The sequence below is a fragment of the Salvelinus fontinalis genome, chromosome 14 (assembly GCF_029448725.1).
Source record: "Salvelinus fontinalis isolate EN_2023a chromosome 14, ASM2944872v1, whole genome shotgun sequence".
Taxonomy (NCBI): Eukaryota; Metazoa; Chordata; class Actinopteri; order Salmoniformes; family Salmonidae; genus Salvelinus; species Salvelinus fontinalis.
The window spans coordinates 21,698,756-21,712,001 of record NC_074678.1 but is presented as its reverse complement, the minus strand read 5'-3'; the positions used below and the strand labels follow the sequence as shown (position 1 = coordinate 21,712,001).

The window sequence follows — 13,246 nt, the reverse complement described above, 5'->3', positions numbered from 1 at the left end:
TGGTTTTATATGTTGTATTAAGAGCTGTGTACAGTATAATTGTCTGTTCTCTCACCTCTCCTCATGCGGTTCTCTGTCCAGCGTTGGAGCTGTCGGCTGTGTCCTGGTCTAGAGGGTTTGGGCTGAGTCCTACTAGTGTCTAAGGCAGAGAGACAAAGGGAGCAGTTACACTCATTCTAACACTGGGTGCTACTACAGCCAAAACTGAGAAAGCAATACGACCTACTAGTCATAGACAATGGACCATTTAATTAAACATTCCGAGGTCAGAGCAAAGCTCCTATAAAACCAGCATTAATACTCAAATTTTAGAGGAATCTCACTACTAGAATGTAGACAATACACAATTCCAACAACCAGTATGAATGGAGGGGTATTGGTAAGGGTATAGAGTAGGCCTCTTGGCTTGGGTAGGGTAAGGTATTGAGGGTTAGCTAGTGGATAAGGGGTCCATAGGTTAGAGGTTAGAGTACTGCAGACCTGTCAACCCTGTCCAACTTTTTAGAGTACCAGACGCGCACAGCACATTGGAGATTCAACTCGTGTGCTGTTTGCGAGTCTGATCGCAATTATAGAAATTTACCAAATCAAGTCTATAAAAGGATGGAATAATTTCTGACAGCATTCCATTTACACATGGAAAAAGTCACTAACAAGATGTAATTAGAAAGAACACAAAGGGCCTTTATTCTTGGAGATTACATGTACAGTGTAGAATGGAGATAATTATCTATAACGTCTTTCTTAGCACATTCCCCCAGGTTTAGTCTCTATAGTAGAGGAATGCTTGTCACCTCTCAAACAGGGCCAATCACTAGGGCCAGCTCACAAGTATTGGCTTTTTAGACACGGTTCCTAATCAACACTAAAAGCGAAATCATTTTGAGAAAAAAAACAACTAATTATTGCATCGACACAGACCACAAACTGGCTACACAAAGCTTAAGTAGGCTACCACAAAGGGAATCTGAACGCTGTTCAGTAGGCTACCACAAAGGGAATCTGAACGCTGTTCAGTAGGCTACCACAAAGGGAATCTGAACGCTGCTCAGTAGGCTACCACAAAGGGAATCTGAACGCTGTTCAGTAGGCTACCACAAAGGGAATCTGAACGCTGTTCGCTAGGCTACCACAAAGGGAATCTGAACGCTGTTCAGTAGGCTACCACAAAGGGAATCTGAACGCTGTTCGCTAGGCTACCACAAAGGGAATCTGAACGCTGTTCGCTAGGCTACCACAAAGGGAATCTGAACGCTGTTCGCTAGGCTACCACAAAGGGAATCTGAACGCTGTTCAGTAGGCTACCACAAAGGGAATCTGAACGCTGTTCAGTAGGCTACCACAAAGGGAATCTGAACGCTGTTCGCTAGGCTACCACAAAGGGAATCTGAATGCTGTTCAGTAGGCTACCACAAAGGGAATCTGAACGCTGTTCGCTAGGCTACCACAAAGGGAATCTGAACGCTGTTCGCTAGGCTACCACAAAGGGAGTCTGAACGCTGTTCAGTAGGCTACCACAAAGGGAATCTGAACGCTGTTCGCTAGGCTACCACAAAGGGAATCTGAACGCTGTTCAGTAGGCTACCACAAAGGGAATCTGAACGCTGTTCGCTAGGCTACCACAAAGGGAATCTGAACGCTGTTCAGTAGGCTACCACAAAGGGAATCTGAACGCTGTTCGCTAGGCTACTACAAAGGGAATCTGAATGCTGTTCGCTAGGCTACCACAAAGGGAATCTGAATGCTGTTCGCTAGGCTATCACAAAGGGAATCTGAACGCTGTTCACTAGAAGAGTCCGCTGTTTCAGCCTATTGCATTTCTTCAGCGCATACATCATTTCAGATTTTGAAAATTAAAAAATCTCAACTCTAGTGCAAAGGTATTTCAGAAGCATTGCCTCTATAGCTAATACCGGACACGCGTCCATTTTTCATTGCGCAGTCTTCTAAACTCCCGACTCCATTTAAGGCCAAGATGTTGAGATGCATCTTTTGTAATGTTTTGTGTGACGTGGATCATAATTACAGTTAAATCAGGTTGCATGATCCTCGTAATGTTACGTGGAAAATACAACTAATGGGATGCAGAATTAAAAGTATTGTAATGAAACAGGCAGGGCGCAGGTCTCCAACCCTCGACCTTCTAGCCCGAGGTCCGGCGCGCTATCGACTGTACCGCAAAAGCATGCTCGTGCGGCAGTCGATTTCCATGCTTATAAACCCAGGGTCGTTACACTACTTCCTCCTTTCAAAGAGCGCGTCCTCGCGCTAGCTTGCGACTCTACGTCTTACAGGAACGCGCTCACCGGCCAAGCACCTGCACTGTCGTGGATGCAAGGGTCGTTACAGTATATCACACTCGCACAAATGCAACCAGTTATTTCTCGTATACGCATTTAATTTCTTTCACTAGCAAACGTGAGTGAACTGCTGGCACTTTAGAGCCCACCGAATGTCCATCTTATGTTCGCTAACGTTAGCTTGAAACAATTAGTGTTTACCTTTCCACAACACACGGAGTGGAAAAGGGATTTGCTCATGTGCTTACGTACAGCTGACAGTCGGCAAACTCAGCATCACAACAAACAAGAGGGGCAGACAAGGGGGTAGCTACGTCCAATAATGATGTATTAATCTCCATGTCCATTTACACAAACTCAGTACATGTCTGTGTGTTGCAGCTCGGGAAATCGGGATGTTAGATTTACTCAGTGGATTTATTTTGATTAAAATGTATTTAAAAAAAATAAGTAAATAAACAGGCCCTATTCATTTCTGCTTACTTTTAACTCGGATCTCGTACCTGCATACACGGACAGAGAATTGCGTAGTTGGTACGCAAAATGTGTGCATGTTGGCGGGTCTGGTACTGTAGAGAGTTGGGGTCAGTACCTGGAGAGCTGGAGGAGAGTTCCTGGCTGGTAGAAGGCAGGCCGCAGTCGTCTGAGACCTGGGCAGGTTCCTCTATCTCCCCCGCCCGAGACATTACAGGTTCCAGAGACACCTCCACACTGGACACGTACACAACACACACAGGTCATTCACTATGGAGGATCACACTATTATTACTGTTGCGGTTCAAGTTCAGTCAGCTATACAATTTGAAGCTTTACTTTTGATGAATTTCATAGAGTAAGCAAGGTGGTCTCACAGGTCTCCCCCAGGCGCCATGAAGACATCTTCCCTCTCGTCCCCTGGACTTGGTCCTTCGGCCACCACTAAGCCTGGGGTTGAGGTGGTTACCATGGGAACAGACTGAGAGGCATGTTCCGTGCTGTCAGATGGCGGGACCTCTGCAAATATGGACACTGGAGGGAAGGGGAGAGAATTAGCAGACGCTTATCCAGAGTTTGTTGAGATGTGTGTTACTTGAACACTGTGAAACATTTATTTGGGCTGCAATGGTGCAGTTAACTCTAATGAATTTATCCTCTTCAGCAGAGGTAACTCCGGGTCTTCCGTTCCTGTGGCGGTCCTCATGAACGCCAGTTTCATCATAGCGTTTGATGATTTTTGCGACTGCACTTAAGAAACGTTAAAAGTTCTTGATATTTTCCAGATTGACTGACCATGTCTTAAAAGTAATGGACTGTCATTTCTCTTTTCTTATTAGAGCTGTTCTCGCTATAATATGGACTTGGTCTTTTACTAAATAAGGTTATCTTCTGTATACCACCCCTACCTTGTCACATCACAACTGATTGGCTCAAACGCATTAAGGAAAGATATCCCACAAATTCACTTTTAAACAAGGCACAACTGTTAAAAGGATCAGACCCTTTTTTTCAATTTTCGCCTAAAATGACATACCCAAATCTAACTGCCTGTAGCTCAGGCGCTGAAGCAAGGAAATGCATATTCTTGGTATCATTTGAAAGGAAACACTTAAGTTTGTGGAAATGTGAAAGGAATGTAGGAGAATATAACACAATAGATTTGGTAAAAGATAATACAAAGAAAAAACAACCGTTCTTTGGTATTTTTTTTTATACCATCATCTTTGAAATGCAAGAGAAAGGCCATAATGTATTATTCCAGCCTAGGTGGGATTTAGATTTTGGCCACTAGATGGCAGCAGTGTATGTGCAAAGTTTTAGACTGGTCCAATGAACCATTGCATTTCTGTTCAAAATGTTGTGTCAAGACTGCCCAAATGTGCCACTTAGAAAAGTCGTTGTTGTGAAAGAAAAGGAAATTTATTGTCCATTTTAAAACATCAAATTGATCAGAAATACAGTGTAGACATTGTTGATGTTGTAAATGACTATTGTAGCTGGAAACGGCTGATTTTTAATGGAATGTCTACGGAGGTGTACAGAGGCCCATTATCAGAAACCATCACTCCTGTGTCCGCTAATCCAAGTTCATCATTTTAAAAAGGCTAATTGATCATTAGAAAACCCTTTCGCAATTATGTTAGCACAGCTGAAGACAGCTGTCCTGATTAAAGAAGCAATACACAACTGGCCTACTTTAGACTAGGCCAGCATCCCAGAGTCGCCTCTTCACTGTTGAAGTTGAGACGAGCATTTTGCGGGTACTATTTACTGAAGCTGCCAGTTGAGGACTTGTGAGGCGTCTGTTTCTCAAACTAGACACTCTAATGTACTTGTCGTCTTGCTCAGTTGTGCACTGGGGCCTCCCACCCCCCTTTCTATTCTGGTTAGTCAGTTTGCTCTGTTCTGTGAAGGGAGTAGTGCACAGAGTTGTACGAGATCTTCAGTTTCTTTGCAATTTCTCGCATGGAATAGCCATCATTTCTCAGAACAAGAATAGACTGACGAGTTTCAGAAGAAAGTTATTTGTTTCTGGCCATTTTGAGCCTGTAAATCGGACCCACAAATGCTGATGTCCAGATACTCAACTAATAACACAACGTGCTATTGGAACACAGGAGTGATGGTTGCTGATAAATGGGCCCCTGTACACCTATGTAGATATTCCATAAAAAATCTGCAGTTTCCAGCTACAATAGTCATTTATAACATTAACAATGTCTACACTGTATTTCTGATAAATGTTATGTTATTTTAAAATGGACAAAAAGAAGTGCTTTCCTTTCAAAAACAAGGACATTTCTAAGTGACCCCAAACTTTTGAACGGTAGTGTATATATTCATTGACCACAAGAGACAGGTTGGAATGTGACAAACACGTGACAAACCAACTTTCCCCCCCATAAATTAGTGCAGTTTGAATTTGTTGATTAAATACAGGACATTGTAAACAATGCCGGAAGAATTGTGTCATACAACCACTTAAGGAGATGTACTGTATGCTCAATACAAAATAACCAACTCATTGCAGCTCTGCTACAAAAATGGAAAAGGCAATTACTTAAAAGAGAAGGAAATTAATTAGTTTGTCATCCACCAAAAAAAAAAAATGGCTGAAAATTACTAATATAAATCGTAAAATGTATTAGTTTCACTAACAGTCAAGAGGGTTGACAACTATGCCTCATAAAATTCAAGATAGTTGGGAACAGATTTTCGATGTCCCAATATCATCGGATTTATGAACTGATATACAATACAACTGATGCATCAATTCGTTATTTTCAATTAAAGCTATTATCTAAAATTCTCACTACAAAAACAATGCTCAGTATACGGGGTATTCAACAGCCAGACCGGTGCAGACTGCCAAGCGGAAACAGAATCAACAGAGCATCTCTTTTGGTACTGTCCATCGGTGGCTTGTTTTTGGAGTCAGGTCCAGTAATGCTTATTATGACATAATATCTAGGTGTGGTTGGACCTGCAAACTGTATTGCTGGGGGACTTTGAAGACCAGTCAGTCAACAGGAAACATTGTGCACTTGGGTTAAAAAAAAAAAAAAAAACGTGGGGGGGGGGGCAATTTCAGCAGAATTGTTGCAGATGGGGGAGGATCAAGTCCCTATTGTGACACCATGGGAGAATGGAGGGATGCATTGCAAGAGGAAATGGTAGAATTGTGATTTATTGGGAAAAATTGGTTTATCTGTGGCTATCTGAAGGGTGGAATAAGTATATTGGCAAATATACAGTGTAAATGTCTGAGCTCCTCCAATCATGGGCGAGGGTCGGGATTATTGTATGTTTTGCTTTTCGTTATTTCTGTTTTGTTAAAATAAAATGTAAAAAAATTCAGGACATGATTGTTTGAAGGACAAAAGGGCCAAAATGCAGTACTGTCCCGCACAATCCAGGGACATGTGGTCACCCTCGTGTGTGTGTACTGTACCTGGTGCAGCCACCTGCAGGGGTGTGGTGGGAACGCTGAGGCCCCCAGACTCATCCTCATGACCAGGCAGGAACAGAGGACTATCATACATCCTAAGACCTACAACAAACACACACACTTGACTTTACCAAAGAGAGATGGACATGGCAAAAGTAAGATCTCTCCTAATCAAATGTCTCTAAAAGGTATCTGAGAAAAACAGTGAGAGGAGAATATAACTAACATGTTGATCTCAGTGGTGTGTATGAGGACAGAGAGCGTGGGGGTGTCTCAATGGTAGGGTATGGAGAAATAGAAAAGGGATGAGGTGTGCCTAAGTACAGTCCAGTACCTCCTTGTGATGCCAGATGTCCCAGGTCAGAGTGGGAGGTGGTGGTCTGGGGCATCAGGTCCTCTGGGGTGCCGAACCTGAAACGGGGTACACCAGCCACCTGGGGAGAACTGGACCATAGAGAGCGAGAAGAGGTTAGAAGTAGTATGGGGTTCCTATGGGGACTTTACTAGTGGTGTTTAGCTGCTGATGTGTGTGTTTCTCACTGGATAGCTTCCGCAAAGCTGTCAGAGCGGTGTGGCGCCACCAGAGTAGGAGTACTGGGAACCATCCTGTCATCATCGTCAAAGAAGTGCTGCTGCTGTAGGAAGGCAGAGGGAGGAAAGAACATTATACTAGAGCCTGACTGAAATTTATTTTTGGATCCGATACCGTTTTTTGTGGGGGACAAAACTCACCGATACATCTGCCGATATACTGTTTTACAGCGGGTAAATGAAAGTTATATTTTTATACATCGAATTTTCCTAAATTGCCATACAAAAGAAGAATTGTCAAAGAAATATTCTTCAAATGGTGATTTATTAGATTGTGACAATGACACATGAGAATGGCCACATTTCAGATTGAGATTCCCTTTCCCCCCATTCTATTTATTAAATATCGGTTATCGGTAGAATTATCGTCCGATACCGATATAGCGCTAAAAAGGCCAACATCAGCCGATAATAAAATCGGTGAACTGAAATATCATCCGGGATCTATATTGTACAAACACTGACAACAGAACACATGAGTTGCAGTTTAAAAGGATAGCGCGAAATGTTCTACTTAAACAGATAAACTCATGTATACCATTTTATATGTCTGAGGGGCAGTTTAAAGGAAGTTGAAGGATGTTTTCACGAGCCATTGCTAACTAGTGTTAGTGCCTGAAAGTCTACGGGAACAGGTAGCATGCTACCTGTTCCCATATTGTGACTTACTCCAATATTGTGACTTACTCCGCCGCTGGCCATCCCAGGGGTGAGCTGAGGGACTCTGCCTACCGACTGGCGACGCATGGGGCGCTGTAAGGCACACACACACAACTCGGTACTACACAGATGTAACCATACCACAGAAACAGCAAAACAATTGTCTAAGCACAGACACACACAGTGTAACTGGCTATATTGAGTCATAAGCACAAACCTGTACCTGAGCGGGTGGTCCCCGTTCCTGGGTGATGTTGAGGCGGGGGGGCAGCGGGTGGGGTGCTCTCCGTGGAGACTGGTGCATTCTGGGAGCAGAGCTGGTTGGGTCGCTTGAGAAGGCTTCCATACGGCTGCTGCCCTCGACTGACAGAACAGGAGACGACACTGTGGTTTAGTTTGACAGAGTTCCTACATCAAAATCACAACACAAACGTAATCTCTCCAGACAGACGCAGTTCGCGTCACCTTTCCTTGTTACATCATTGTCTGTTGAACTAACAGATACCCTAATAATATTGTAAAATAGGCTCATGTCTATCAGTTTCCGACATGTTGGTTAATCTACCAACAGAGTGACTAAAATGTATCTCTCAATCCAGACAGACACCAACATTATACATCTCTCTGTCACTCAAAAGTGTCAGATGTCTAACTGACTGTGGAGACAAGTGTGTGACATAGTTTCCATCGTCTTACAGCTGTGTGTCTGGGAGTCAGCCGGGCGCTGGGTGGAGTCAGATGCTCCTAGACTCTCCTCCGTCTCCGTGCCTGGATCCGTCCCATCAGGACCCTGGGAGGGAGGGAGGCACACAGTGGGAGAGAGAGAAGACGAGCAAAGAGGGGATGTTACAGGATGTTTCCTACGCACTATCTACTGCCCTGCAGTGTTGTTGTGGTAAGCCGCACATGCTGATTATGATTAATTTCCCTTGTACAGGCATTCCCTTAGAGGTCTAGTAACTTTACAGCTAGCTAGACAGAGGGTGTGCCCCGCTTTCTTCTGCACCCACACCCTGACCACAAAGCCCCCACCCTCCACCCACCCTTCTCCCTTGCCAACCCTCCAGGACCTTCAGTTCCCACACACACCGTCACTCTAGATCACAACACAGACATGAGGTAGCAGAGTGTAGCAAGAGCACTGGTGAGGCACCAATTCGTCACACAGAAAAAAGTGCATGTGCACACAACTTTGGTTACAACATTGCCTGGCTGTAACATCAGAGAGAAGTGACAGTTGGAAAGAATTAGGGAGTGGGTGCAAGACAGGAAATGAGAGTGGAATTACAAAACACATGCTGGATATGACATCATTAAGTTTGTAACCGTGCGCGCGTGTGTGTGTGTGGATCTTACCTCTGTGTCTTCGCCTTCATATGCCTCATTGCCATCTCCGCTCCCTTCATTGCTCTCCTCTCCTTCATCCCCCATCCCTCCATCATCTTCATCTTCCTCCTCCTCGTCATCCTCCTCCTCTTCATCATAGTCCTAAAGAGAGGATGTAAAAGGTCTCAATCAACAGTCAGTTGAATTTAACATTGAGTATGGGCTGCATATCAACATTTTCATCCCTTCAAATAGAGTTCCACAGATTTCTAAGTGCCATATACTCTCAGATCATTTTAGGCAAGATTTTGCTAGAATTTGAGGGAGTTCAATTGACCATTCGCTAAACCCCGCCCCAAATGTTGGGAAACCAATCACAGCGAGAGAGCAAACACCTCAGGCAAGTTCACATTTGAAATGCATGAAAGCCATTGAGGGCATAACAAAAACTGAGTTTTCATCCAAAAACAAATTGTTTAAATGGCTAAATAATTTAACACTACACCAGGGGTACTTGCTACTGTGATAACCAGAAATGCAGAGCCTGTTGGAATATTTTTAGAATACAAAATTATACTTGTGTTACATTGTTTGCTAGCTCAGCTGGTTAAGTAGCCTTCACTCTATTGACCACTCAATGTTGCTAACGCTAGCTAGCTAAGGAGCCAGTTAATATAACTAGGCTTTTTTCTAAATGTATGTTAGCTAGCTAAGTTATCCATGCTATGAATAGAAATCCCATCTGCTGTCGACATCTGGATACGATTTGAGAGTGCTAGATAGCAACTGTGTGCCCCTGTGTGCCCCGTGTGGCTCAGTTGGTAGAGCATGGCGCTTGCAACGCAAGGGTTGTGGGTTCGTTTCCCACGGGGGGCCAGTACAAAAAAAGTATGAATGTATGTACTTGTAAGTCGCTCTGGATAAGAGCGTCTGCTAAATGACTTAAATGTAAATGTAACTGACTGCATGCTGACAGTGCATTCAGAGCCATCCAGTAGCTAGCAACACAACAACATTCATTTTACCAGGTTCCTGTGAAGCAATTGCAATGACAATCCACCATGACATACCCAAGAGTCTCCTGATTAGCAAGGGGTAGTCACTTTAATTTCATTGTGTATTAAAAACACACTATGAGATCATTGTGAGGGGATTTCGCCAGTGGTTAGAAAAGGGAATTGGGCTTCCCGGGAAAATGTTGTAACAGTAACCAAGGCTTAGCGAAGGATCAATTAAAGTGTCTAGCAACTAAAATATTTCAAATCGAATATCAAATATTTCAAACAGTCGATTCCCTCAGTCCGTACCGGTTCCTCTTCCTCATCATCCTCCACCTCCTCCTGCTGCTCGTCCTCGCTCTCAGAGTCGGTCACTATGACGATGACATCGTGCTGGGGGGGTTCTTCGTTGGCGTCGTATGAAAATGAGATGAATGCGGTCTCGGACAGGAGCAGCTCTACAGGGACAGACTGAGACGCTGTACCCTCCTCAGCCTCCTCTAGTACTGAGTACTCCTCTACCACCTGCTGACACACACACGATTAGACACACAAACCAGACTGAAAGACCATATCAGCCTCTCGAGAGGATGGGTAGTACACACATACCTGGCTGGTTTCTGGGGCTTCCTGGCTCTCTCCAGGCACCAGTCCCTCTGCACTGCCCTCAGCCAGCACCTCCTCCTGGGCCTCTGGCTCCTCTGGGTCGACTCTCTGGATGATGCGTAGCTTCTTGGGGATGGGGGGTTCAGAGGGGTCCTCCTGGGTGTTGTCTGTGTCAGCCACCATAGAGCTGTCCTGCTCCTCCTCACGAGGTCTCTTGGACATGGAGGCTGTTCCTGGGGTGGCTGAAACTGGAGAATTGAAAAATACACAATTCTAGCTTAACTTGGTAGATATGCAGTTCTTTCAATATTAGAGAACCAGTGGTAATGCAGTGAGAACTTCACTCATTGTCAACCCTTAAGCTTAGTTATACAACACTACTATACCCCAAATCTATAGAAACTCCTGGTTAGATTTAATCGAGACGCTCACCTGTCCCAAACACAGCTGTGGACGTCGACGGCCTCTCCATTTGCGCACTGGGTGCCGCTTCCATGACCGGGGTCGGGGGCTGCTCCTGATTGGCTGGTTCAGTGTGGGGCAGGTTCTGTTGCTGTGTTGGTTGGACGAAGGCTGTGGTCTGGGTCTGGGTCTGCTGGACCACCAGCATTGGGTTGGTGGTCTGAACGTTAGGGCTGGTTGACCGTACTGAACCACTGGCACTGCCGTAAACAGTCACATGCTCAGGCGGGCCCTCGGATGACTGCATTGCTGGAGGGGTCACAGGTGACAGGGTCAATACGGTTCAGAGATGGAAATACCATGTCTGCGGTCTGATTCTCTATCCTTCAGACAGCCATCCTGCGCTTTAAAAATGACCAATACTCAAATATTAATGCTATAACATTCACATCACACCAACAGTGATATTGGTTCCACAGAACTCACCTTCCTGGTTCTCCACCTGTGTGGTGGGCATGACGGTGGCAGTAGGGGTGGGGGTGGGCACGGTGGCGGGTGTGATCATGGGCCTGATGCTTGCCCGGGGGGTGGACTTGTTCCCGGGGATGGCAGGGGGCTTGCTGGGGCCTTGAGCTCCCAGAGGGGTGGGCTTGATGTTGGCAGTAGGGGGCTCAGAGGTACTGGCGCTATGGGGAAGGGGAAATACAGATGAAAACATCATTGCACAAGTTACCCAAGTGTAGTGAGTGTGTTTGCGGGGGAGAGAGAGAGTGTGTGTGTGTGCGCAAGTACTTTACCTGCCCCGGTCTGCAGCTGGGGTGGTCTTCAGTGGTCCTCGCTGCTCTGTGGTCCTCTGCTGTTCCTGAGCCTATAGGTAGGAGAGGAAAAATCAATAGCAATCCAGGCTAGTCAGGTAGAAAGCACAAGTGCTCTATTGAAATATATGCCTCCATCTCTCACCTTGCTGGGACCCTGTTCAGGAGGCTCATCCCTCTGCTCTCCGTGTCTCTCCTGCTGTTCCCTCAGGTCCCGCAGCTCCCTCTCCTGGCGGCTCAGACGGCCCTCGTATTGGGACTTCAGAGCACTGACTCTGACCTCCAGCTCCTCCCTCTGCTGTTTCAGCTCCTCATTTTCCTTCTGCAGCTGGTCCTTGGAGCCTGGGGACGAGGATGGGATAGGGTCAAAATGTCCCCCTTTTTTTGCTAACATTTCATGACAAGACAGAAAATATCAGAGATCAGCATTCACATACTGTTGCGGACAAATATATTTGCACCTTTGCACTTTTCTTAAAGCTGCAATATGTAACTTTTTGTGTGACCCGACCAAATTCACAAAAATGTGAGTGCACACTATTTCTATGGTTCTTGTTCTTAAGTTTTACTTTTGTACACCAGATTCAAAAAACTTAAGAAAAAAAAGTGATATTTCACAGCAGTTTAGATGTGACAATGATTCTCTACACTATACATTGCTTGTTTTGTCAAACTGAAATTACGCAAACTATTCAATACCGGTACCCCTTGTATATATCCTCAGTATTGTTATTTTTATTGTGTTACAATTTTTCCTTTAGTTTATTTGGAAAATGTCAAAAAAGTGTAAATCTCTGCATTGGTGAAGAGCTCGTAAGTTCTACAACTGTTGTACTCGGTGCATTTAACAAACACAATTTGATTTGAAATGGCGATTTCTGAATATTGCACCTTAAAATAATTCTCTATTTCTTCTCAAATATGGTCCACATCTTGTTATTGGACAACACAGCAGAACCAAATACCTTTTTGTAAAACTTAAATATTAACTTTATTTAGAAAATAAAGACAAAATGGCATGGACAAAATTATTGGCACCATTACATTTACATTTAAGTCATTTAGCAGACGCTCTTATCCAGAGCGACTTACAAATTGGTGCATTCACCTTATGACATCCAGTGGAACAGCCACTTTACAATAGTGCATCTAAATCTTTTAAGGGGGGGGGGGCAGAAGGATTGCTTTATCCTTCTGCCCCCCCCCCCCCCCCAAGTACTAGCACCATAGAGCTAGTACTTGGCTGCACAGCCTTTGGCCAAGATAACAGTTAAAAAATGCTTATTGTAGCCAGCAATAACCTTGCTGCACCATTCTACTGGTAATTTGTCCCACTCTTCAGGAGCAACTGCTCTAATTCTTTAATGTTTGAGGGGTTCCTAATATCTGGACTCTTCCCTGTCCACTCCAGAACAGTTCAGTGCTTCTTCTTGAACCATTCCTGGGTGCTTTTGGATGCATGGTTGGGGTTGTTGTCCTGCTGGATGACCTTCACAATCAAATACCGACCGTATTACCTCCCAAGAGAATTCTCTTTGGTTAAAGTCACAGCCATGTATATTCCCCTTCAAGCCGATACCACAACGCCCCTTAAGGAACTACACTGGATTTTGTGAAAACTGG

The 13,246-nt window shown here is 44.6% G+C and overlaps 1 protein-coding gene across 7 annotated transcripts in view; it reads right to left on the bottom strand.

Annotated features, from left to right (window-relative positions):
• The window catches only part of LOC129869611 (nucleoprotein TPR-like), a 58,362-nt gene that overhangs the window by 546 nt on the left and 44,570 nt on the right, over positions 1–13,246 (bottom strand). Inside the window, exons 33-48 of one of the 7 annotated variants that reach the window (XM_055944165.1) lie at positions 11,769–11,965; positions 11,606–11,676; positions 11,295–11,494; positions 10,839–11,117; positions 10,410–10,654; positions 10,110–10,325; positions 8,833–8,964; positions 8,173–8,266; positions 7,700–7,860; positions 7,486–7,569; positions 6,766–6,860; positions 6,560–6,669; positions 6,229–6,327; positions 3,152–3,308; positions 2,893–3,011; positions 56–139 (exon numbers count right to left, since the gene is read on the bottom strand). In XM_055944165.1, coding sequence (XP_055800140.1) covers positions 56–139; positions 2,893–3,011; positions 3,152–3,308; positions 6,229–6,327; positions 6,560–6,669; positions 6,766–6,860; positions 7,486–7,569; positions 7,700–7,860; positions 8,173–8,266; positions 8,833–8,964; positions 10,110–10,325; positions 10,410–10,654; positions 10,839–11,117; positions 11,295–11,494; positions 11,606–11,676; positions 11,769–11,965 — 2,343 coding nt within the window. The remainder of the gene's footprint in view (positions 1–55; positions 140–2,892; positions 3,012–3,151; positions 3,309–6,228; positions 6,328–6,559; positions 6,670–6,765; positions 6,861–7,485; positions 7,570–7,699; positions 7,861–8,172; positions 8,267–8,832; positions 8,965–10,109; positions 10,326–10,409; positions 10,655–10,838; positions 11,118–11,294; positions 11,495–11,605; positions 11,677–11,768; positions 11,966–13,246) is intronic. The other 6 variants (XM_055944166.1, XM_055944167.1, XM_055944168.1 and 3 more) reach the window with 6 other exon arrangements.